Source organism: Gambusia affinis, linkage group LG03, assembly GCF_019740435.1.
Source record: "Gambusia affinis linkage group LG03, SWU_Gaff_1.0, whole genome shotgun sequence".
Classification (NCBI taxonomy): Eukaryota; Metazoa; Chordata; class Actinopteri; order Cyprinodontiformes; family Poeciliidae; genus Gambusia; species Gambusia affinis.
Genome location: NC_057870.1, coordinates 7,562,265 through 7,586,526, shown reverse-complemented (window position 1 = coordinate 7,586,526; position 24,262 = coordinate 7,562,265). Strand labels below are relative to the sequence as shown.

Sequence of the window (24,262 nt, the reverse complement as noted above, 5' to 3'; positions counted from 1 at the left end):
CTTGTTAGCTTGTGTGTTTCTTTTATTTTTGACAAAAATCTGAATTCTCACAGTTGAGAGAAGTTGTCTCGTCAAGACAACTATTAATCACACTCCTCAAATGAACCCTTTCTGGAATTTGGGCATAAAGTTGCTGGAAAAAAACCTTAAGAAGTCCTGTTTACAGTTTGGGATGTAAGGAACGCCACAAACCTTTTAAGAAGTAGAAGCTCTGGTCTTAAGAAAGGAAGACTGAACATTTTGGTCTAAACAATGTGTTCCAGAAAACTAACACTACACATCTCTAAATATACCATCCCCGATTATAAAATCCTTTTTTTCCCCCTCCCAGAGTTGGTGGGAAGATAAATCAGGGTGAACCTGGAAGAAAACTTCCCAGAGGTTGTGAAATATACAAGACAGGGGCGAAGGCTCGTGAAACCAAAAATACAGCCAGAGCCCAGTCAAAGTCCAGAACTAAATCCAGTTGAAAACCATTAGCATAGTTCTACATATTACTGACTCAAGGGGGATTAATAAAAATGCTTTCCACCCTTTTCAAGTTTTTATTTGTAAAGATTTTCGGGGGAACCCTGCGTCCTCTTTCTCCCAATCCTCACATAAGCACTTCTCAACCCCGTGCTGAGGAATCATAGAGCTCAAGGCTTGACTGTAAATGTAAAACAACGAGGGGTGTGAATGCCGTCACCACGCCCCGTTTCCGTCAGCTGGTCCGGTGCACGGCCCTGTTGCTGACCTGTGGTACTCGCTCCTGTCCAGCTGCGAATCGGCTCTAGATCAAATCGCTTCTATCTTGTTCTGCGTCTCTCAGGCTCAAAGCCACCCGAAGCAGCGATGTTTATTCAGCAGTCACAGCTGAATTATTACAAAAGAGGACAATCACATTACTGTGCACTGCTGCAGCAGGCCACAGAAGCTTTCCTCAACTATTCTCGCAGGTGATTGTCTCTGGATGATTGAACAACTACATGTTTGTATCCCCGATCTAGACAGCTGTAGGTTCTTCTCTCTCTGTCTCTCTTCCCGCCATGATTTGCCCCAGTTGGTTTTTGCACAACAAAAACAACAACAACAAAGAAAAAGGTGGATCTTCTTTTCCTGTATGTGAAAAATTTAAAATTTAATCACGAGCCGGGCGCAGCAGCGTGAACAGCTGGGGCACGGCGGCGGCGGCGGAGGGAGGTGGTGATGTCACGTGTTTTCATGGTCAGCTGCTGGGCTGTTAATGACAGGATCTCTGTTGTTACCTCGGCTGAGTTTTATGCACCAGCAGTGATGAGCGGCTGGGTTTTGAAACCGCATCATCACATCAGGATATAGACGGCAACAGATGTACAGATACTGCTGTGAAGCAGGTGTTACAGATTCCTTCTATTTTTTTATTTTGACTTAAATGTTTCAGATCCTTAAACCAAAGATCAGACAAGGAGAACCAGAGTAAAACACTGAATGCAGTTTTCAAATTATGATTTGTTTAATTTAAAAAGCCGTCCAAACCAACCATGACTTGTGTGAGAAAGCAAACGCCTCCTGCAGTTAATAACAGATTGTCCCTGATGGCCAAAACTCCCATCAGGCATCAGAGTAAAACCAGTAAATGTCTTTCATCTTGCTGTGGAGGAAGTGTGGCCCATTCCTGAATGCTCAATTGTTTTAGTACTGCAACACTGGCTTGTTTTTGAGAATGAACAGCCAGTTTAATATCATGCTACCACATCACAATCAGATTCATGCTACCGACTTTGAATAGGCCACCCCAAAACCTTTATTTTGTGTTGTCTGAACCATTCAGTGGTGGATTTACTGCTAGTTAACCCGCGCATTCATGAGCTATGGATCATAAAAGCATCGGTCATGCGTCCATCAGCTACAGCAAGCGCTGTAGGAGCTGAAGTGGACCCTAGAAGGTTTTTTAGTTATTGCTGAGTCATGAAATCATGAACTGTGGCCTTATCTGTGGCAGATGAGCCCTGCAGTGTTTTAGATGTTGTTCTAGATTCTTTACTGGTTTCCTCAAGGAGTTTTCGATATGCTCCTGGAATAGTTTAGGTAGGCCAACTTACATTTTGAGTTCTCTCTGTTTATGGACTAAAGCTCCCAACCATGTTTTACTAGAATCCCAGTCCCTGAGTCTGTAACTCTTTCTAGACTCAGAGATGTTGTCACCTTTTACTGTAAGGGGCTAAAAAACTTCACATAAATCCAGTAGCACCGATCTGACTTACAGAAATATTGTCTTTTTTTAGTGATATTGCTTTACTGTAATATGTTGGCTAGAGTTGAGTGTGTGGAACTCAAAAGAGTCAAATTGAGGTCATCAGCATCCAAATCCATATAAGCAACTGAGGCATGAATGGTTTGCTGCCTCCAGTTGTCCCGTTATTCTGCACACAGCCCTCTTCACAAACCTGATTTCTTCTGTTGTCCTTTCGAAATGTCATTACTGCATGCTCATGTTTTCCACCCGACAACCTAATGGGCTTCGAAAACGAAGCCGAAGGAGAACCGCTGAAAACGGGGCCACATGTTAGCCGGCACACACAAAAACGTCTCTATTGAGAGAAACGTGTGTCGTTTCTGCAGTGATGCAAGATTTATGTTCAGCTCAAACCGATATATCTCAGGAAACATCATCAGGTCGCATTGTGAAAAGATACTTCAAAGCTATTTTTGACAAGATGCTGTGCAATTAGGATTTTCAGATGGACTTGTCTGATTAGAAACATTTGTGAGGTATTGATTTTGTGTAAATATGTTGGAGAATACGCAGTAGGGTTCCCAGTCTCAGGCCACGCAGTTAGGAAGGCTTATGAAGCTCTACTTAAAAATTGTTCATATGTTCTTGTTCCTATTCTTATCAGAAATGATAAAGTGTTGGACTGAGCAGAATGACACAGCGCTGATCACTGCCAGTCAGCAGGCTGAATGAAGGCTCAGATTCTGTTCACTTGAGAGATAAATTCAGGTGTTTTTAAATACCATCACTCTGACAGAAGTTCCGCAAATATCAGCAGACAGCTCAACTAAAATAAACCAGCTCATTTCAGCTTTTTAAACTTCTGGTAGTATATGAATTGCAAAATGGCAAATGTATTATTTCTCACTTGAAAATTGCCCTTAATCTTTTATTAAATTGTGTTAATGTGGCTGTTTGCCTAGCTGAATTGCTAAATTAGCAATCAACAGTAAATAGAAACTGTAAATGGACTATCAGTGTAATAATCCATGTATTATATAAATATTTAATATTAATATCATAATGTTGCTCTCTTTATGTTTTGAACTAGAGCAGTTGGATAATATTTACATTACAGATATTACAATTTCACTATATTGTGAATTATTCAAGTATTTTTGCACAAGGAGAGAAATTCTCTAACCGTAGATAGAAGGAAAATGAGTTTCTTAAAGAGACTTCTTTATCAAATTGAATGTTTTTGTAATACTTCATTCTGCCACTAGAGGGTTTCCCCCTGGAAGACAAGAGGGGAAAAGAAAACCACCTACAGTTTTTACTGACAGCGTTGTGATTAAAATCGTTTTTAACACTCATGTCCTGGTGATCCATATCTGGACTGGTTTATTTAGAAAGCAAAACCTGAATCTCATGAGAAAATGCAATGATGATACATGAAGAAAAAGGACGGGAGTGTCTGCTAAATATTGCAGAATTGTAGATCTGTTGGCGCTAACAAGTAGCATTATAGAAAAGGACGTCTTTGTAGAAAAGCAGCTTTGAGGAACAGGGGATGTTTAGTGAGGAGAAACAGGTGTTGGAGAGCAGATCGTGTATATCCCACACCAAAAACGGTAAGCTTGAATCATAGAAGAGAATAAGGTCAAACCAGGATCAAAGTGCTTTAAGCCACAAGGATTGGAGCTACAAATAGAGTCAGGCTGGAGAGGCTTGAAAATTACTGATAGCTGTCTACTTTGTAGTTTGAAGCCCACCCTGGGGCACCACTCCTCCCCCTGGCCCCTCTCAGTGTGGCCCCATGGAAACAGATACTGATCCAGAGAGTGACTGAGAAAAACTGGGCCATTGGGCCATGGAAGTTCCTCAAAGAAAGAGCCCTGACAGAAGCTCATTGGATCTGACAGCTTGTATAAAGGCAAAGTGACAACTGGACTGCCCAAATGAGAAATTCCTGCTTATCTAATGGCCGGTGGGAGAGGGCGGAGCTTGTTCCAACAGCTGGTAACGATGGGCGACACCATCGAGGGGGAGGCTGAGCGGCCAACACACAGGTGTCATGTCTGTTGTTCATCTGAACTGAAAATTGAAAAAGTCTGAACAAGTTGCGACATATTCGGTGTCCAACGGAACTGAAAGGTGAGAAATGCCTACACCGAATTTCCATTTTTTATGGAAATCGTATTTTCCATAAAAATCAGTAGTAGGCCTACTATAAAAAAATCAACAAAAAACAAAAAAACACAATAAATAAGCACCAGATTTTTCTGCCATTCAATGGTTTCATACTTTTCTCCAAACCATCTACGGTTAGCAGCAGCTATTGGTGCAGATCTTTGTATTCTGTGTGATTTTAAGCCTGCTTTTGAGAAAAAGACTGGAATCACCATAGCAACCACACCTTAAAAAAAAAAAACAGAAAAAAGATGTTTATAGTAAGTACACCAGAGGATATTCTCACGTTTGGCTGTAAAGTCCGAATTGAAAGTGGAAAGAAATCTTTTCTCTCCTCCATCTTCTTGGAACCAGTTGCAGAAAGACGTGAATCTAAAGATCCTGTTGTCACTGAATGTTTTTAAGGCTGTTCTTACTAATTTTGAGAAGGAGTCATCTGAGGAATCTTGGTATGAATTTATTTATGACGGTGTTAACTTTTCCTGTCTTTTGCTGAGAATATTCTGTAACCTGCCAATCTTGGGCAGGATTCTCTCACAAAAAGAGATTTTTAATCTCAGTGGGATTTTTCTGGTGAAGTAAAGATTAAATACAAAAACAGAGAAGAGCAGGTTTTTATTGCCTGACAGAAATACCAGATAAGATTCACAGGAACTCTTCAAAATAAAACCTTCAATTTTTTATGGGTTGAATTGTTGGAAATGTAGCATTAATAGTTCTAAGCGAACTAAACCGGGAACGAGGCACGCAGAAATTCTTCAAAATAAAAGCCCCAGTATTTCTATAAGTTTACTCTGACAGAAAGTGAGCTGACGTGCTATACCTCTTTAACCTGCAGCCAGAAATAAATAAATAATAACATAAGGAAACACAGGCCATAAAGTGTGTTCAAAAGAAAAAAAATGAAACAGAAAAAGTATTTTGAGACTGAAAATGAAGATTTGAAACAAAATGTTTAAAATTACTTTTCAGATTAATGTTTTTTTCTTCTTCAGATTCAGATTTTTTTTCTTTTATACTTTTTACTTTTGAGCAAACTATATTCCCAATTTAGTTCCATACATTTTGGACTGTCCGCACCAAATGAAAGGAACCATAAATATTTCTTCAAAAATGGTTTTTATTTATTGAATATCATTGTTTGTGTTTTTCTTTTCCTCTGTGTATCTTTCGTTACGTTTGTAAAATCTTTGTTTCCTCCCCGCACCCCCAGATTCTGCTGCCAACATGTAAAAAACAAAAAACAAACAACAAAAAAACACACACAAAAAAACATCTTCAATCTTAAAAAGAAGTACAACTTTTGCTCGTTGTTGACTGTTGTGTTTCTCGCGTTGACAAATACTGAAGTTTGACAATCGTATTCCGCCGTGAAGCACCGAGATGCTCAGCGAGCTGCAGACGCTGTGATTGGTCAGATGCCCCGCGTTACACAAACCTAAACAGCAGCGGAGGGTGAAGCAGTCGGAACTCCTCATCATCCCAGGCATCACACGTACCGCACGTAGCTGAGCGAGCAGCTCTGGGCCGGATGCGTAAATCGTCGCTCTGTATTTATTTTTGTTTTGTCGAAGCTCTGCCCCGGACAAGCAGCAGCGGCAGCAGCCTGCTGCCAGCCGGCCCGCTCCACGCAGCTCCAGACTGCTCGGCGCTGTTTACCGGAACACAACGAGGAGCGTCGGAACCGGGGCTGTGTCATGTGTTTGTCCTTCTGGTAACACTGTCGCAGCTGCATCCCTTCCTCTGAAAAAGAAAGACGCCGTCTGCGCGCTCACAACGACCTCGCAGCGGCTCGCCATGGGGTCCAGACTGAGCAGACAGAGCAGCCTGGACGACGAGAATTTCTCCAAAAAGCGGCGCAGGCTGCAGGACGGCGCCGGGGAGGGCGGCCGGGGCGGCGGGGACTTTCTGTTTGCTCTGATGCTGAAGTCGGACAAGCTGCCCGGGATGCTGCGCAGGGCCAACCACAGCCCCTACATGAGGAGGGTGGCGTGGATCAAGGAGATCCAGAAGCTGCTGCGCGAGCGCAGGATCGAGCAGGCGACCGACGTGCTCAAGCTGCTGAAGAAGGTAAAGGAGGGGACGGAGAGGTCAGCTGCCCTCACCACCACGCATCCTGTTCTCGTTAAGGAGCAACAGATGAGGGGCTGATGTTAGCACGGAGATGCTAACATCAGCATGCACGAGACTAAACACTTTTAGTCTCGTGCATGCCAGGGCCGCTTCCAGAAACTTTTTACAGGGGTGGGCAGTTGGGGGGGAGGGGCACGGATTTGGTCAAATTGATTATTATTAGACTGCACTCATGTTAGAGGGTTGGAGTAGATGAAGGACATACAACTAAGGAAGAAGACAAAAAAATTACAGATGCATTAATTAATTAATGTCCTAATTTAAAAATATAAATGCACACTAAGCATGTGCCAGCTACTGGAATAAAAGTCTACCAATATCTTTAAAAGTTTCCACTACTCTTAAATCTTCATTCGTAGAGTCCAATCTAGGGGTGCACCGATTGCAGTTTTCTGGCCAAACACCCATTTTTAAAAAGCATGACGTGCCGATTGCTGTATAATTTTGACCAGTGCTAACCTTTGGTGTGTAAAGCTGGTAAATAAAATGACAGAGCTGGTAAGTTGTTAACAGTGGGGTGACTACAGTCAACCAGGCGACCTGGTGGGCGGGTCAGTCAGTCTGCGCTCTTTCACCACAGAGCAAAAGAGGACAGTGGCTGATGTTCAGACCTGTATGGATAAGATCGGTTTCAGGTATCAGGAAATCTGGGTCAATAAATTAGCTGTCCGATAACGATCCGTTGAAAATGTGCTAGATCTGGTTGCGTCAGTAATGTGGGATCTATTTTTGTTGTTTTGGGTTTTGGTTTTTCCTGGATTTGTAGTTTTGATCATTTGTTGTTTACTTTTTCCTTGTTTCTCTTTGTTATCCATCTTACTTTAAGACTAAGCTATTTTTTAGTCGTTATTTCCTGTATTTTCTTTGCTGCTGGTCAGCTGGATGAAACGTGTATTTGACCGTTTGGAAACATTCCCAGTGAGGAAAACAAATGTTCTCAAGCTACATGTTGGTAAAGCAGCAGACTGCAGGCTAGTTACCAGAGGAAACAGCCAACCAATTAACCAGCTTCATTTACTCCTAGTGATACACTATAAACAGCAGAATGGTAAAAAAAAAAAAAAAACTAAGACCTTCTGTGCATCCAAGACTAAATTTAACTGGTCGATATTTTGCCACATGTCTCTATTGCATAAAAAATATGAGAACTAAAGTAATAAAAGTATCACAATCAATCAATATGCAGTGGGAATATTTGATCTTTTTTTCTGTTGTAAAGCCTATTAGACCATGTTTTATATTTTGTTTGAAGTACGTATGAGGCTGTCATCCAGGCTGGGCTTCAATTCCTGATCCCTTTGACCTTTGACCCCAACTCACCTCCACCCTGGCCTCTTTCTTTGTGCTGTTTTGACTGTCACTCTGTTTCTTTCCCCTGCCCTCCCCTCTCTGCTTCGTTTGCATGTAAAGTAGGCCGCTCTCCGAGCAGCGTACCTGTGACACACCGTTTCTCGTGACTCAGAGCGGTAAGATGCACAGCGCGTTGACATGAGATTCTAAAGGATAGTCGGTCAAGCCGCACGCCGTGTGTGTGTGTGTGTGTGTGTCGTTACGTTTCCTCTAATTTCATTTTTCTCTCCCCGGCTGATGGGAGAGAAAAATGTGGATATTTCCACGCGCACGCCGACCCCCGTGCGTCCGTGCCTTTGTGTCCTCCTCTATAGGCAGACTCGTGTCTCTCCTCGGGCTGCTCTAATGCTGCCATTACAGCTACATGCCCTCTTTATCGCTTCCCCACATTTAATGGCTATCTCCCTCCGCTGCGACAATTTAAGCCCTGCCTGCGGCTTTGTTTACCTCAACAGAAAAACAAATGCTTCTTTAAAGGTTATATTTACTCTTTACTACAAGGAATAAGGTCACAGAAGTAATATTAAAAAAAAAAAAAAAACATTAAGTGCTGTCCTTGCCTCTGCAGCAGAGACTTTGTTCTGTGTGCGAGTCTTTTTTTTTTTTTACACAGTACTTTCCCCTTTAATGCCTCTTGGAATTTTTCACATTTTTCAATTTTTCCCCCCAAATTGTTGCAAAAAGCATCCCCACAGCATGATGCAGCCACCACCATGTGTGTCATTGCAGCTTCTCCAAAGTCACCATGGGTCTTTGCGTCTCTGATTAATGCTCTCCTACGCCAGCCTGCTCAGGGGGCAGGTTTTGAAATATAAATGGGCATTTATGTTAACGTTGATTATCACTGGCAGAAGATTATAAAAATATAAACTGCAAGAGTGAAAAAACTGAGCTGATGGTGTTTGCAACCCCCAATATGTGACACTACTTTTGGTACTTTTGCTGTTTGAACTTTGTCTTTTTTACCATCATCTTTAATTGTCAATAAGTTTGAAACACATGATTGAATGCAGTTATTATTTATTACTTAAAGACAAAAGTTAGCTACTTAGTGCAACTGTTGTACTGGTGTTATTTGACGATAGGGTCATTTTTAGAGCAGCGTATGTTGTTGCTTTAGAGATGATGTATCATTATATTTATCATAATATAGGCCAGAAAGTCTTTATGATACAATTTTAGGTCAATAATACTTGTTCTTTAGTTTCCCGTCGTTCTCTCTCTACTTTCTGACGATGGATTCCTGTGAAATCTCCAAAGTTAAGGATGTTGTTCTGTGAAATAATGCTGCCTTTAAGCATCTCCACAACGTCCCCCATGTACTGTCTGCTGTGTTTCTTGGTCTGATGGTTTTTGTTCACTAATATTCTCAGAGATCTTCTTGGCATTTCAGGCTTCAAATCCACTCAAATTATTTTGAAAGGAAACAAGGAGCCTTTTCACTTAACAACCGTTCGCATTATACCAACCTGTAAAATACACGTAATTTAAAAATAACCCCACTCTTTTTATCAATTTTTCTTTCTACATTTAATGTTAATTGCTGCATGTTCCAGCCATTCCACTTGTGACATGGAATAGGCAGCATCCAGTGACATCGAGTAAACATGGGCACATCTTAATTAGACGTTTGCTTTTAAAGGCTGTTCTCACCTGCTGTGACATGTTGCATAAAAAGGAAGTAGGTGCATCCAGATCTAGCAGCATCTCCTTGGGGATCTCATTTGTTTGGGTCTGCGTTTTAGCCGCTCAGTTCTGTGTTAATTACTCTGAAGGGGAGGGGGGGAAAAAATGGCACCTCCTTAATTAAGACAAGAAGAAGAGAAACTGGCTGGCCTCCGTGCGACATATGGGACACACATGCAGCCTCATTCTCTCCTCATAATCTGTTCCTTTATTATTATTATTATTATATTATGATGCTTTTCAGTGGGTGTATGACAGACTTTGCTCTCAGAAGTGTTCGCTCTGCTCCAGGAAGGAAACAGAGATCTGAGTGTCGCCTGCAGATGCAAAAAGGATTTGTTCCGTCATGTCACGCTTTGCAAATGACAATTGATCGTGTCTAATCACGGACAGATGGAGGAGGGTGGGGGTGTATATTTTTATACCTTCCTTCTCAGACGGGCAGCAGCTTCTTCTTCTCCTCCGCTTTGGAGTCGGTCTGTGTTTACTGTTGCCCTTGTTAAAAAAGGGGAGCTTGCCAGCCGCCCACTCAGACTGTCTGTTATAATCCACGGCGAATGCGCCGGGCAGAAAATCTATGCAGATGCTTTTGTGCACGTATGTGCGTGCTGCATGGATGCTCCCGAAGGCTTTATTCTCTCATTAAAGCAGCACAACAACGTGGACATGTTGATAAAACCGTGAAAGAGGAGGATTAGGTCGGATTGAAAGCCAGATTTACGGTGGTTGCATCGTTGTTGTTGTTTTTTAAAAATCCAACCTGGAAAAAGAATGGTCCGAATTCATCACTGAAAGACTCAAATTATTACGAGTCAGTGCGAATTGTGAGTGAGCGTAGCATTCTGATGAGGGGTGGGCAACATGGACTTTTCAGTTTTATGACAATATTTTGACTGTAAAAGTGACAATGAGAACTGTTTATTACTTCTTTATTAGGTAACAATAAATCTATATCTCAATTATAGTCCCACAAGAACAAATACTACTCTTGAAAAACATTCCCATTTCACATTACGGTTCTTTAGAACACCAGCGCGGCTGGACCACGTGGCCGAAAAACGTATCGTGATATCGGCGTCTCATATTGGTCGATATCAATAATTATTGATCCATTTTTTGTTTTAAACATCTGAGACAATGCCAAACTTTTCCCTCCACACCATTTCGTGTTTTTAAGAAGTGATGAGGACAGGTTGTTGCTAGGTAACCAAAGAGCGAGTAAGTTGATGGCTTTCACGTTGCTTAGCTCGGTGTGAGAGGCTGAGCAGCTAAATCCTCTCCCCTGCCTACATCTCCCAGAATGCAGAGCGCTTCTGGATATTCAGTAAACTTACTGAAAAATCTATCAGATGTGTTATCTATTGAAATTGATCATCTCAATATCTACTGTTATTGATTTATTGTCCAGCCTTAGTCACCACTCACGTAAAGAAGTGTAATTTCATTGATATTTGTTGGTACACCTTTATTAAACAAACAGTGGGGAAAAATTGTAAAAATCCTGACAATACAGACAGTTTTAGATGTTTTAAAACATCATTAATATGATTTTATTGTGACAACAATAAATCAAAAATCTTATCCTGATAAGAAGCTTATGATAAATGGTAAACGATACGATAAATACCCAGCCCTACTTCTGACTAGCAGTATTTTTAGCTCTGTCTTCGGGTAACATTCCCGCTGACACGCCGCCCCAGATCTCACTGTCCACTGTAGATGAAAAACTCTTTGTCTCTTTTAATGAATATTTAAAGGAAAGCGCTCCTTTTTTCCTCTCTCTTCCCCGACACAGGAGGCACCTATTTCCATCCCGCTCCTTTCACCCCGTAGCCAGGCCAAGTGTTGGGAATGTTAGTCATGACCTGCTTTGGTCTGGTCACGTTTCTGCTGTCGTTGTGTTGTTCCTCATTTCTCTTGTCTCACCTTCTTTGCTAGGACCTGGGTTTGGAGGGCACCTCCATGAACGACATCTTGTACAAAAACGCCGCCTTCCTCAATCTGGTGGACCCCATCTCACACGAACTGCTGCTCAGCTTGGCCCGAGAGATGCAGTGTCCCAAGAAGGTCAGTAAGCCCCGTGTGCGCCGTGACGCGAGACATTTACTTTTGTTAATGATCGGTTCTTCGGCTGGAGAAACAATCCAATCTGAGGCTGGTATTTTTTCCTGCAGACGGATGTTGCATTTCTGCTCGCTGTGCACCACGGGCTACTCTCTTTGATGTGTGGGGGTTTTTTCAAACCCAAAAATAGAGCAATCCATGAACACAGGAAAAGTTGAAAGCATCAAGCCGCAAGGAAAGAAAATGAAACTCACAGTTAATCATTTTGAAAAATGCAGCATTTTAATTTGAGTGCATTTACTCAGTGATGAAAAATAGCCCTGCTGGCTGTGTTTGTACAAACGTATTTTAACAGTAGGACAGCGCTTAGTCATCTGCTTTAATATTTTACAGGGTTGGATTACAGACAGAGGAGGAACTTTGAACAGTCTCTCTAGATCATGCTGGGTCTTTCCATATTTGGTCCGATGCCTGGGGCAGCCATGGACGAAGGTTGCTCACAGTTGTAGATTTTTTGTATTTAAAACAGGGACAATGAGTAATTTACATTAAAAGGAAAGATACACCGTACCAGGCTATGGGTCTGGTGCTAATTTCCACTGATTCAGTGTGTGTAACCTATATAAAAAAAAAACAAATCTACATATTTGTTGGAACTCCACTGTGTTGTGACAGTATAGTATGAGACATATAATGTATGAAAAAAAATCGAGCTCCTTGGCCTTCCGCCAGTGCTCCCAGTGCTGACTAGAAACAACCAATCAGAGTCCAAAGACGGGTCTTAGCGCTGTCAATCATGCCAGACACAGCTTCAAGGTTGATTGACAGCGCTAAGACCCGCCTCCTGGCTCTGATTGGATGTTTTTGTTAGGCAGCAGTGCATTTCTTCACACGGCAAAAGTAGCACAGGGAGAATTGGCTAATCTTTTCAAATTGGCCGACTCATATTATGCTGTCACAACATAGTCAATCCTAAAAATATATATTTTATTACGTGTCGTGTATAAAAGTTTCATACTGCAGCTTTAAAACACAATCATATGTCATTATTCATAACCTGGATTTCATTATTCATAACATCCAAACTCCAGTGAGTCCACAGTAGATGCCACATCCCTCACATCTGCTCTTATTTAAAATAAAAAAATATCCTGACAAGGAGTTATAGTACAAAACAAAACTAGTGGCCTATTTTATGTCTGAAGAACCATTTCTGTATTTATTGTTCCCTGGAATTACGTAGAGAAATAGACCATCTCTAATGAATTGGGTAAAAGAGTTTATGTTTTGAAATAAGAACTCTTCAATGGATTAAAATCAGATGCACTTGTGTAATAGTAATGCAGTGTAACAAAGAGGCCCAGAGCATGACAGATCCTCCACCATACCTAACTGTTTCCACTCGTCTCACGCCGAACCCACACAGGGTGTGTGTTCCTATAGAGCAGGGGTGTCAAAGTCAAATGGACGGAGGGCCAAATAAAAAATTTAGCTACAAGCCGAGGGCCGGACTGATCGAATGTTCATTGAAATTTTTCTAAATGACGCATATAGTGTAGTGCAGCGGACCGGCCCAAGCCTACGTAAATTTCCTGCGGACGGGGGGGGGGGGGCGGTGCGTGCGCGTTGTGAGGATCGAGGGGGGGGGGGGGGGGGGGGTGCGCGTTGTGAGGATCGAACGGGGGGGGGTGCGTGCATCTCGCATTTTTTCAGACGGGGTGCCGGCTTGCTGCGGTCTGCGGGCCGGTTCTAATAATAAATCAAGATCATCCCAGGGGCCGTAGAAAATCTTCTCGCGGGCCGGATGTGGCCCGCGGGCCTTGACTCTGACATATGTGCTATAGAGGCTCAGCCTTTGTCTCATCTGAGCTGATTAAATCTGAGCAGATGACCTCATGTTTCCCTTTCTGATGGTTGGACAGGAAAGGCTCGTTTCTGACATCACTCCAAAACAACCAGTTGGCTTGTAAATAGAGTCCAACGGTTGTCATGGAGACCCGGTGACCCCAACACTTCCTGCTGTTATCCAACCGAAACAAAAAGTTGTGTGTTTTTTATTCACAATTCCTAAAAAATGATCAACTTCAAAGCGTGAGATATAAATAAAAGATGTTTCTGTTAAATTTATTTGAGAGCTACCAATTGTTGGGCCACGCATTTTAAAAACTGTAGTTCCTCGACGTGGGATGTTTTGTTTTTTTCCTGACTCAGTAACTGCACTGAAATTAAAGGATGTATTGTTAAAGGTTTTGCAGCATGAGATTATGCTTCTGCAATAAAAGATGAATCTGTTTGTTTCCCATCATCCTCCAGTGTCTCCTGAACTGATACTAACCTAAATTCTGCAGCTTTCACCCGGACCCGTGTTTAATTTCTCCTCCTCGCCGCACTTCCTATGTCTCTCCCTCCCTGCATGTGATTAGATTTACTCGCTCCAACGAGGCGACTAAATTGGGTTTTGTTGTGCACTCGCTCAAGGCGTCGAGGATAACACTGGACCTTATTTTGTCCCCCTTCTTTTTCATGCGAAAGATAACGTGCAACTCGTTTTAGGAAATGAATTGAAGTTTTGCATTGATATCTCCAACGATCGTTTCTCCTCTCACTGCTTCAACCTTCTCCTTTTTTGTTGTTGTTTTTTTGTTTGTTTGTTTGTTTGTTTGTTTTTTAATTCCTCGCTCTCCTTTTTGCAGGATGCGGACACCATAAAGTCTTCTGATAAGATTTGCAGGCAGCTGATCTACCACCTGACCCCGCACTCAAAGTGGCTGAGGAAGAGCATGTCCAGGCGGAAATCCCAGGCCTGGTAAGCCCTCGTGTCCAGACATCCAGTCTGTAACTAATCTGCAGATCTGCACAACAGGGAGCGGCGCTCGGTGCCCTCAGCCGGCGCTGATATCTCTTTGAATCTGTCCCCTTCCGCTCACGCAAACCTAAGTTATTCCACAAAATGTAGATTTTCATTACAGAGTGATTCCCAATCCCGTTGGGAACAAAAACCTTGGCAGTTCTTTTGTAGATGCTTTTGCAGACACTAAAAGTAGGCGTTCATATCAGAAAAACGAAAACAAAGACAATATGAGCTTTGTGGTATCCGACAGGTTCATTATGAGCCAGTTGAGCATCAACAGGATCATAGAGCTAGCTGTCGATCTGCGTGAGCCGTGCTTTGTTGCGCTCGCTGAAATTTAATTCATCCCGAAAAAATGAAAAGGATCAAAGATTAATCTGACACCCACGGCGTCTTTGAGACTGTAAATACATTAGATGGCAACTATTCTTCAGCTGACAGCTGTTTGTTTTTTTTCCACTTAGTCATGTTGGGAGCTTCATAAATCTGCAGAGGGATGGGCTGATGCTGGCGGAGTCAGCAGCAGCAGCATGAATCATTAACACTGAAATCCACCCTAAAACAGAATACTAATAGAGAGGATGCTGGGGTGGAGGTCTGACAGCTTCACCTGCTGCTGCATTCGAGAACAAAAATCTGTCAGAGCTGAAGAGACGAGACAAGGACACCCTGCTGTTCGCTTTGTCCCCCGCTCCCCCCAGAGTGAGGGCTTCACATCCGTGTTCGGTATCACTGACAGGAAACACGTATTCAGTTTGTCACACAGCAACCTCAAAGTTTGTAATTGTGTGATAAAATGTGAAGTGGACAAAAGCCATGTTGTTCCCCAGTTCAAAAGTAGCAAGTAAACTGTATTTATGTAGCACTTTTTACAAGTCAGAAGGTACGACTGAAGGAGAGATAAAACCAAATACATGAAACAAAATAAATCTAATTGAAAGCTGATCTGAACAGATGTGTCTCCAGCTGCTTTCCGGTCAGATTGTGGCAAAATTAAACACATTGGTGTCCATGGAAAACATCATGTGCTGTAAAACTTAACACTGCACATCAGTCTTACACTTTTCAAAGTGATCGATTCTTCTGTTTGATTATTTTAATTCCTAATTTAATTTAATTCCTAATAAGAAGATAAACATGTTAAATTCAGTTTATCTGGTGTATGTTTGATCACCCATAGCAATCTCCAACTAAACACTTTCAACGTGAAAATGTGAAAAGCACTTTTTTAGATAAACCAATTAATAATTGGACACAAAAAATGCTTGTAGATTTTTAAAAATGTTTTCACAGAATTTGATCCAGGTGAAGCTAAAACTAGAAAACTAGGCCACTATATATATATATATATATATATATATATATATATATAATATATATATATATATATATATATATATATATATATATATATATATATATATATATATATATATATATATATATATATATATAATCTACATCCTTTGATATAATCTTTTTGTTTAGTCTTCTGAAAGTAAAAAAGTAAAACGCCTCAAAATGGCCACTGGGTGTTGACCAGCAAAAGTTAGATTATTAGCAATAGGTAAAATAAACACTTTCAACTGTTAATTACAGTTTAGCGATGGCTTCAACTTCAACTTCTAACCAAGAAAATTAGATTCTGATGTTTAGATATTCCTGAAAGCAGCATATTTCCCACAAAGTGGCACTGTGCTTCTTTGATTTAGCCACTTTGCAGCTTAGTAATAAACACAATTTGTTTCTGTTTCTTCCATTTTTCCCGCTGCTACTCCACATACTAGATATTGCAGAAAGCTCTGTCAAATTTATAACTAACAGGACAAAACTGTTAGACGATATGAAAAAAAACAAAAACATAGAAAAACCTTGGGAAGCCTAATAAACTACTGCTTGAGACTATTTGACATGGAAACTGTAAAAAAAAATTATGACTGCATAAAAACGTTAGCAAAGGAGCAATGACAAAACGGTGCCAATGATGCAATATTCCTTCAGAGTTGAGACGAGGGGAAAAAAATAAACTCTTAGAAAATAGGATCTTATTGAAATTCTTTTTCACATAAAGTTATACTGACTTTGCTTCCAGAAACAATTTGAAAATTAATATTTTAATTGCAGCAATTTCATACAGAATTCAAACTTATGGAGACTGATGAGCCTCCGGAGGCTCACAGGCTGCTGGCAAAGAAAAACCTTTCAAAATGTAAATTTAATTTAATGGTTTTAACAGACATCTGTTACTAGACCATAGAGCTGGATTGAATTATGAATGTTATCTCAGTGCTGATACCTTGTAGATTTAGTGGTAGTTGTTTTGTTTGTTTGCTCTGGATCTCTCTAAACTTCACGAGGGTTTAAAGATAACTTAAAATAAAACATCCTGTCTGGGATTAGGGTTAGCTAGGAATTGCCCGTTTTCTGGTATGATGGTCTTTCGATAAAATGTCAAAACCAAACCAAAATAAAGCTGAAAAGTATGCAACACAGGACAGATCCTGGTAACCATCTACTGGTAGCGTCGCCCTTGTTCTCTGGTGCCAAATGAATCTGGAAGACAGGTGATGGACGTTTCTGGACAGATCGCCTCAGAAAACCTTTTCTTTGCTTCCTGGGTGCAGAAAGAGGAATCAATCTGAGAGCTGTGTGATCCAAGCTATTAACACCTCAGGAGAAACCCGTCTCCATGGCTATTAGGGTTTTACTCCTCTGATAACAGATACAGCCAGCCTGACAAATGTGTCACCATGGACAGCTGTTAGAATCCCTCTCACCTTGCCTGCTCTACATCCAGGTTTTCCTCTTTACAAACCCATACCAGCTCCTTATGCCACACAGCAAGAACTGCTGCTGGCGTGACTATTTTCAATATGACGGGAAAAAAAAAAACACTTCAAAGCATCAGAAGTGACAGGTACCGCTGAGGATGAAACTGTAAGTCGCCAGGCAGCAGAAGATGCTCTAATTCACTCTGACACCTCACCAGAATCCCAGCCCGCTTCAGGAAGAGCTCGAGTTCGACACGCCGCATCGACCTCTGTGGGCCGAGACGGGCTTCTGTAAAATGTAGCTGACGGAGAACAAAGGGCCGAGCCGGGTGGAGTTGTGAATAATGGATATGATTTCATCTGTGATGTTAATCAATAACTATTGTGTTACTCCTCTGCTGGACACTCTGAGGCTGCAGCGAAGGAGATGGCAGCACGACATACTTCTCAGGTGACAGATGAAGATGTTTTTCTTAAAATCACCCAGGGAGAAGTAATGGTCAGGGTTCCTGACCAGGCTGAAATGTATCTGAGTGTTTTCCAGGTCTGAATAAGTGAGTGAGTGAGTGGAGAACTATTTGTGCTTCCTGATTCAATCTCTGCCTCATGTTAGGTCCTCCTATCCACGGCCCATTTTTTTCACTTCTGATACCGATATCTGAGATTTAGTACGAGTCGATACCGATCCAATACTGAGAAACAATGCTGAGTTGACTTAAAACATTTCTTATTTTAAAAAAAAAACACAGCCATAATTTCACTGAATGAAAAATGCATTTAATGGCTATGCACCAGTATAGCACACTTAGCAGCAATAGCTTGGTCAAACATGTAAAATCAACACAGCTTTGATTTGTTCAGGAGTAGAACAGCCAATGTAAAATAAATAGTAAGGAAACTGACAGGAACAGCAGGTCGATTACTTTGGTCAAACATTTAAAAATAAACTGCAACAAACCTTTCAGCTGATTCAGAAAGTGCAATTATTAATTCTAAGTATAAAGTAAAATAAACACAAAGCAGAGCAAAAAGCAAAGAATTAGACTGAATAGATCTGCCCTTATGGCTCGGGCACATAGTCACTGATACCCTGTCTGGTTTTTTATTCAGTTTCTGGACCGATACCGATATTAATATCGGATCATTGCATCTCTACTCTACATCCATATTCTCCAACTCTCATTTTTACAGATTAAAAGAATGGCATATCGGGGTCAGAAAGCCTAGAAAATCTTGTGATTGTGGCAATATTGTGTCGATGTTGATATCAGTTCAGATAATTCAACATTTCCCATCGGTTATTATGATGCTCCCAACGCTCACTGTGACCTTTTACCGCATTAAGACTCCATCCACCACGCTAGAGTTATAACAGGCATGCAAATCATGAGTTCATGGCACTTGGACTATAACAGCCAGTAAATGCAGCTTTCCATACAGTTCTTTCCTCTGTAGAAGTTTCTTCAAGGCTGTACCATCCGTCTCTACCATCCCTAATCCACTAACGCAGTATTCTGAAAAAAAATGTCTTAGAAGTGTGTCAATCATTTGTCAGAAGTTGTCTTCAAATTACATTAACGCTCCCTAAACTTCACCAAAATCATTATTTTTTTGTTAAATAAATCCTTGTTGAAGTCAGTGTAACTTTGCTTTGCCCTCCAGCAGATTTCATGTCATCAAAACCTCCATTATCGTTTCATTTCATTTATTAGACAATGCAAACAAAACTTAGAAGAGAACAAGTGTGTGAGTATATAGCTACAAGTTGTTTGCAACTTCAGTGGTTTGGCATTTCTATGTATTAAAATACTTAACATTTCTAAATCAGAATACATTAAGACTATATGTTTTTGTATTTTTTCATGTAAACAACCTTGCAACCTCCAAATTCATATAATTAAACCTACAGATTAAAATACAAACGATTCATAAACCAAGATACTATAAACAGACATGTTTTCCTCTGTACATGTTCATAAACAACTTGCCAGCTCCAGATTTATATACATATCCTCACACATTCAGCTAACATACTAAAAATTATACCTGTAATACTAACTCACTAATACATACACTCCCACACAGATCTGCTCATCCATTAAGAATGATCACATTTTTGGTTTTCTTAATTTTCTTTTATCCTCTATAGTTAAAATAGCACCACTAATAAACATAATATGCAATAAAATCCTTCCTTAATCCAAAATAAATATCCTTTCCCTGTCTGTGTCCAAACCTATTTTGGTTTGTGCGTGTTCGCTCTGTAAGTTCAAAGACTTTAAGGGTCCATTTTGTTTCCTTCTCTACAGTCTCAAGACGACTCTACAGAAGAAGCTGTCCAGCGACAGCGTGGACCTGTCTGGAATCCCCCTGTCCGCCCGCGATGTCCGACAAGTGGCTTTCTACCTCCAGAGCAACAGGGACAGCGTGGTGGCCGTGGACATCAGCTTCACCGAGCTCACGGACGACAACCTGAGGGTGCTGCTGCCGCTCCTCGCCCTGCTGCCCAAACTCAGCACCCTGGCTCTCAACGGCAACCGCCTCACGCTGGCCATCATCAAAGACCTCACCGAACTGCTCAAGGACCCCAAGATGTTCTCCAGCCTGGCCTGGATCGACCTGGGCAACAACGTGGACATTTTCACCATGCCCCAGCCGCTGCTGGTGGCGCTGCGCCGCCGCTGCAGCCTGAAGAGCAGCCTGCCCACCATCTACGAGTACACGGAGGGCCAGCCGTACGCCTACCACCTGGAGACCTCCATCGAGGAGCCCAGCCACTACGAGGAGGAGGAGGAGGTCGAAGAGGAGGAGGAAGACATGGGGGATAGGTTTGAGCTGGAGTCGTGGGGCTTGGGGGAGAAACAGCTCTCTAAACATTTTACCCTTCACTACTGTGAGAGGTGATGGGCCGCTTCCCGTCCGGAGAGCTTTCGGCTGTGGTTGAAATGACGCCTCGCAGCACTCTGTTACTTCTTTCACCCTCTTGCCCTCACACCACGAGACAACGTCCCCCTTTACAGGCGATCAGGGAGCCCGGTGTCCACATTGCGAACTAATTGTCCCGACACAGCTACTAAAGCTAATCTTTACCATCTCCGAGTTAACCCACGTAAGACGGCGAGGAAGAAACCGACGGCCTGGACGGCAGACTTACTGTGTTGGTGGATGGCGCTCTTGGGAAAAAGGTGCGGTTTCATTGGAGGGTGGCTGGAGGAGTCAAAGTGCCGGTTCTCTCTCTCTCTGTCCTTTTATCCACGTCTATCGCTCCATCTCGGTCTCTGTTGAGAGCCAATCCCCAGGAGACTTAAATCAGTTGGTCGGACGAAGGGGCCGCATCCCGAAGGAGAGAGGGGGGGGACACCTGGAGTGAGGTTTGGAAACCGTCAGCCCACCGTGGGTTCTCTACCAGGACTGAGACTCTCTCTGTCCGACAGGGCCTAGCTCCACATTCTGTGTTCTCTGTTAATCTCTCAACAAAAGCTATGACACAAGTTCAACAGACTATACAGCCAGCGACCCGTCACGTGGCGCTGGCAAAACTGCTTGGTCGACTTTTTACGTTCTTTCCCAGTGTCCACCCGTGAATGCCCATGTGGAAATGAGAACAGAAGACAAAACAGTTTCAACAGGTCATTTTTATATATTTTTTTGTGCACCTTAGAGGACAAAGCCGTCTCAGAAGACAACGGGTAGGACTCAGCAACGGAGAGGTGTCGCCGCTTGTTTTTGTACTCGCATTAAAGCTGACATCACTGCGCTCTTTAGGGTCATAGCCACAGTATTTCGACACATTTATGGCTCCTGCAGCCGAAGCGGCTCCTGAGTCACAGCAAGGAGGGCCAAGCCGCTCTTCCTACTGCCGTCCGTCTCCACAGGTGTCGTCCTTTCCACTTAACGTCGCCGTATATCAGTGGCCCTGTGTTGTGAGGCACTTCCTTGACTGTTATCTATCAGTTCCAGTCTTTCTGCAGTAGCATTATACGATCACCTAGGCTGACCAGAACACTGCGACGCACTTTAAGGCCCTGTCGTTTTTTCCACGTTTCACCTCCTCTGTAGCGTATACTCTGTGCACATAGTTGGTACCTGAGTATTTACAAGGCAGAAGTTGAAAGTATTCCACGTTCAGACAGTATGAGCTACGCAGCTGATGATTGTTAGCAGGATCAAAACAAGCGCACCAGATATATAATAAATGTTCAGTACGTGTTATTTGTGTATTTTGTGTCGGTAAAATGTCTAAATGCTGTTGTTTTGTCTCTCGTCGGATTCAGCAGTCGTATTTAATTGTACGTAATGACAAAGAACAATAACATCTAGCCCAAAGAAGTCCTGTTGTTGGACTGAACGGATGATGTTTTATGGGACAATGCAATAAAACAGAGGGTTGCTCGGTAAATGTTACCCAGCAGAGGATATTTGTGTGGAATATTAAATCCTCCCAGACTAAACTCTTGCTTCCTCTTGGTTCGTGCAGCGCCTTGCAAAAGTGTTCATACAGCTTGTCCTTTTTCACATATTGTCACTTTAAATCCACAAACCATATTAGATTTTGTTTCAGTTTGTGAGTCAGACCAACAGAAACCCGGCAAGAACTTAATTTATGAAGATGTGATGTGCAAGAGCTCATGTGCATGTCTCCACCAGCTTTTATCACCTACCTGTTTTCCTCTACAAAACAGCTAAAACGCAGCCAGACTGGAAGAAGAGTGTCCATCAGCATCAATGTTCAACTTTTCCCACTGACTCTGAATTGAATTTAGATCTGGACTTTCACTGAGCCACTTCACATGAATATGTTTTGATCTGAACCATTCGATTGTAGAGAGATGCCCCACTGCCACCAGTTTCAAGTCCTTCTTTTCACTTTTCCTGCAAAAGAAAACCATTCCCACATCATGATACTGCCACTGCCATGTTTCACAGTGAAAGGGAGGTGTTCAGAACCGTCTACATTCATTTTTTTGTCCATTCTCAACGCGTTTGCTACATTCCCTACATCGCCCTTTGAGAACTGGCAGCTACATACAAACACACATGATTTGTCAGATTTTCATTTTAAAATATAAAGACCATGTCTAATTTTCTTTCAGTTTATTACCTAAAACCCCTGCAAGATGCATTAAAATTTGTGGTTGCAACGTTACGCGAACAGGTTTAAGGTATATGAATGAGTTTTGCAACGCTCTGCTGTTTATGTTCATGTGTCAGTAAGTGTCAAACCTTTTCCTAGTTGTGGTCTGTGTATTTATGTCTCATGCATTCAATGACTGCCAATAAAAGAACCTGTCCAAACAGAGAAGTGGAGTCTTGTGATTTTATTTTTTCTGGTAAGGTTAAAATGATTTGCTGATCTGTTTTTACCAGCTGGGTCGCTGTCAGAACATGCAGTGAGTCACAGACAAAAGCATAACAAGCAGCTGATTGATTTCTCCAGATGATCCTGTTAAAGGAGCCGGGTTTGAGCCGTGTTGTTTTCAGACCGGCAGCCAGGAAGCTGTACGTGTTTGTGCTGTCGAGGAAACGCCTCAGCTTGCAGCCGTTAGCCGGGGAAGGGCACGGTGGGCTGTGCGTGAGGACCAGACCATGATCCTCTCCTGGCAACCTTTTGTTCGTGCTGCCAGACATGGTAATGTGACATTTGCAACAGGTGGCTCCTATAAGGTCAGGGCACCGTGTGACTGTCACAACCCCTCCTGAGGTCCAAATATCGTGTGACAAGGCAACACAGCCCGCCCCAAGAAATCACCAGGTTTGTGTTATTTGACCTTTCAAACTCTGCAGGATTGGTTTATTTCTGTTTTACCGGTGAAATATCAATTTCCTCTGTTGAAGCAGAGCTGGAGACCTTTAAGCTGACACAGAAAGAGCTTCACAGATTCACTGAGGAAACGTCTCCACCGCTGGATGTCCAGAATTACAAATTCAGAGTTTAGTCAAAGACACCATACTGTATGAACAGCTTCTAATATGTAGAGGAAGGAAGACCCATTTTACAACACAATTCCAGCAAAGTATTTGCTCCCAGATTGTTAACTTAATTATTCTCTTTATTTTTGAGAAAATTTATCACTCTCCAGAAGTTCATTGCTAAAGCTTCTTGTTTTAAAGAGAGGATATATTGTTGATGTGGTGTATGTTCTCCTTAACTACATGCTACATCCTTACCAATCAATGACTAATTTCCCCAATATTCATCCATTGTTTGTCTATACCTGCTTTTACTAACACAGAGATAAACATTTTGAACAGCAATAGTTGTGTCCAAACTTTTGGTCTGGACTGTATATGTCAATAAATTGCTGCCTACAGGGCAATTAAAAAAGAATGAAACAAAAAAACAGGGCAATATTTTATAATTTAATATATAAGTGAGCCAAAGAGCCACTTCTGTTAGCCTGTGTCTAGAACCACCTGTGAGCTGCAGGTCTGAGGCATTTTGTTAGCATGTTTTCTATCATTCTTATAGCTTGATAGGAAGCCTGATCCAAACTGGCAACCCACATTAACAAAATGGTGAAATAATATTGACCACAAAACACTGTATTTATAAAATATATCAACGCTTTCCCTACACAATCCTAACAAACGTTTTTAATGTTGAAAAAAATAAAAAGTTTCTCTTCACAATATTTATTTATTTCCTATTAATCTATTTGTCTGCGACAGACTCTCGCCCGGAACGTAGCTGGGGATAGGAACCAGCAACCCTCCCGACCCTATTAGGGACAAAGGGTGTATAGAAAATGGATGGATGGATGGATGGATGGATGGATGGATTAATCTATTTGTATGATTTGTTTATTTAAATTGCCATTTATATTACTTTTCGGTTTCAGGAAATGATTGAGGGATAAAGAGAATGATGTCTGGTTCTTTAGGTTCTGACGGGTCTGCGGTTCCTCTCCTGATCCATTCTGTCTGATATCAAACTCACTGTGAGCCACTGAATATCGCCGACACATTTTTTTTTAATGCTCCTATTAAACTTCACTGTAATTGTTTAGTCTGGAATGTGCGTCTTTCCACTACCGTCTG

The 24,262-nt window shown here is 41.8% G+C and overlaps 1 protein-coding gene across 1 annotated transcript; it reads left to right on the top strand.

Moving 5' to 3' along the window:
- The first annotated feature begins 5,302 nt into the window (after window positions 1-5,302).
- On the top strand, window positions 5,303-22,523 carry lrrc75ba (leucine rich repeat containing 75Ba). The gene is made up of 4 exons (XM_044111738.1): window positions 5,303-6,439; window positions 11,477-11,605; window positions 14,296-14,408; window positions 19,534-22,523. Exons 1-4 carry the CDS (start codon window positions 6,167-6,169, stop codon window positions 20,126-20,128), a joined length of 1,110 nt encoding a protein of 369 aa, XP_043967673.1. The 5' UTR covers window positions 5,303-6,166; the 3' UTR covers window positions 20,129-22,523.
- Window positions 22,524-24,262: the final 1,739 nt, after the last annotated feature.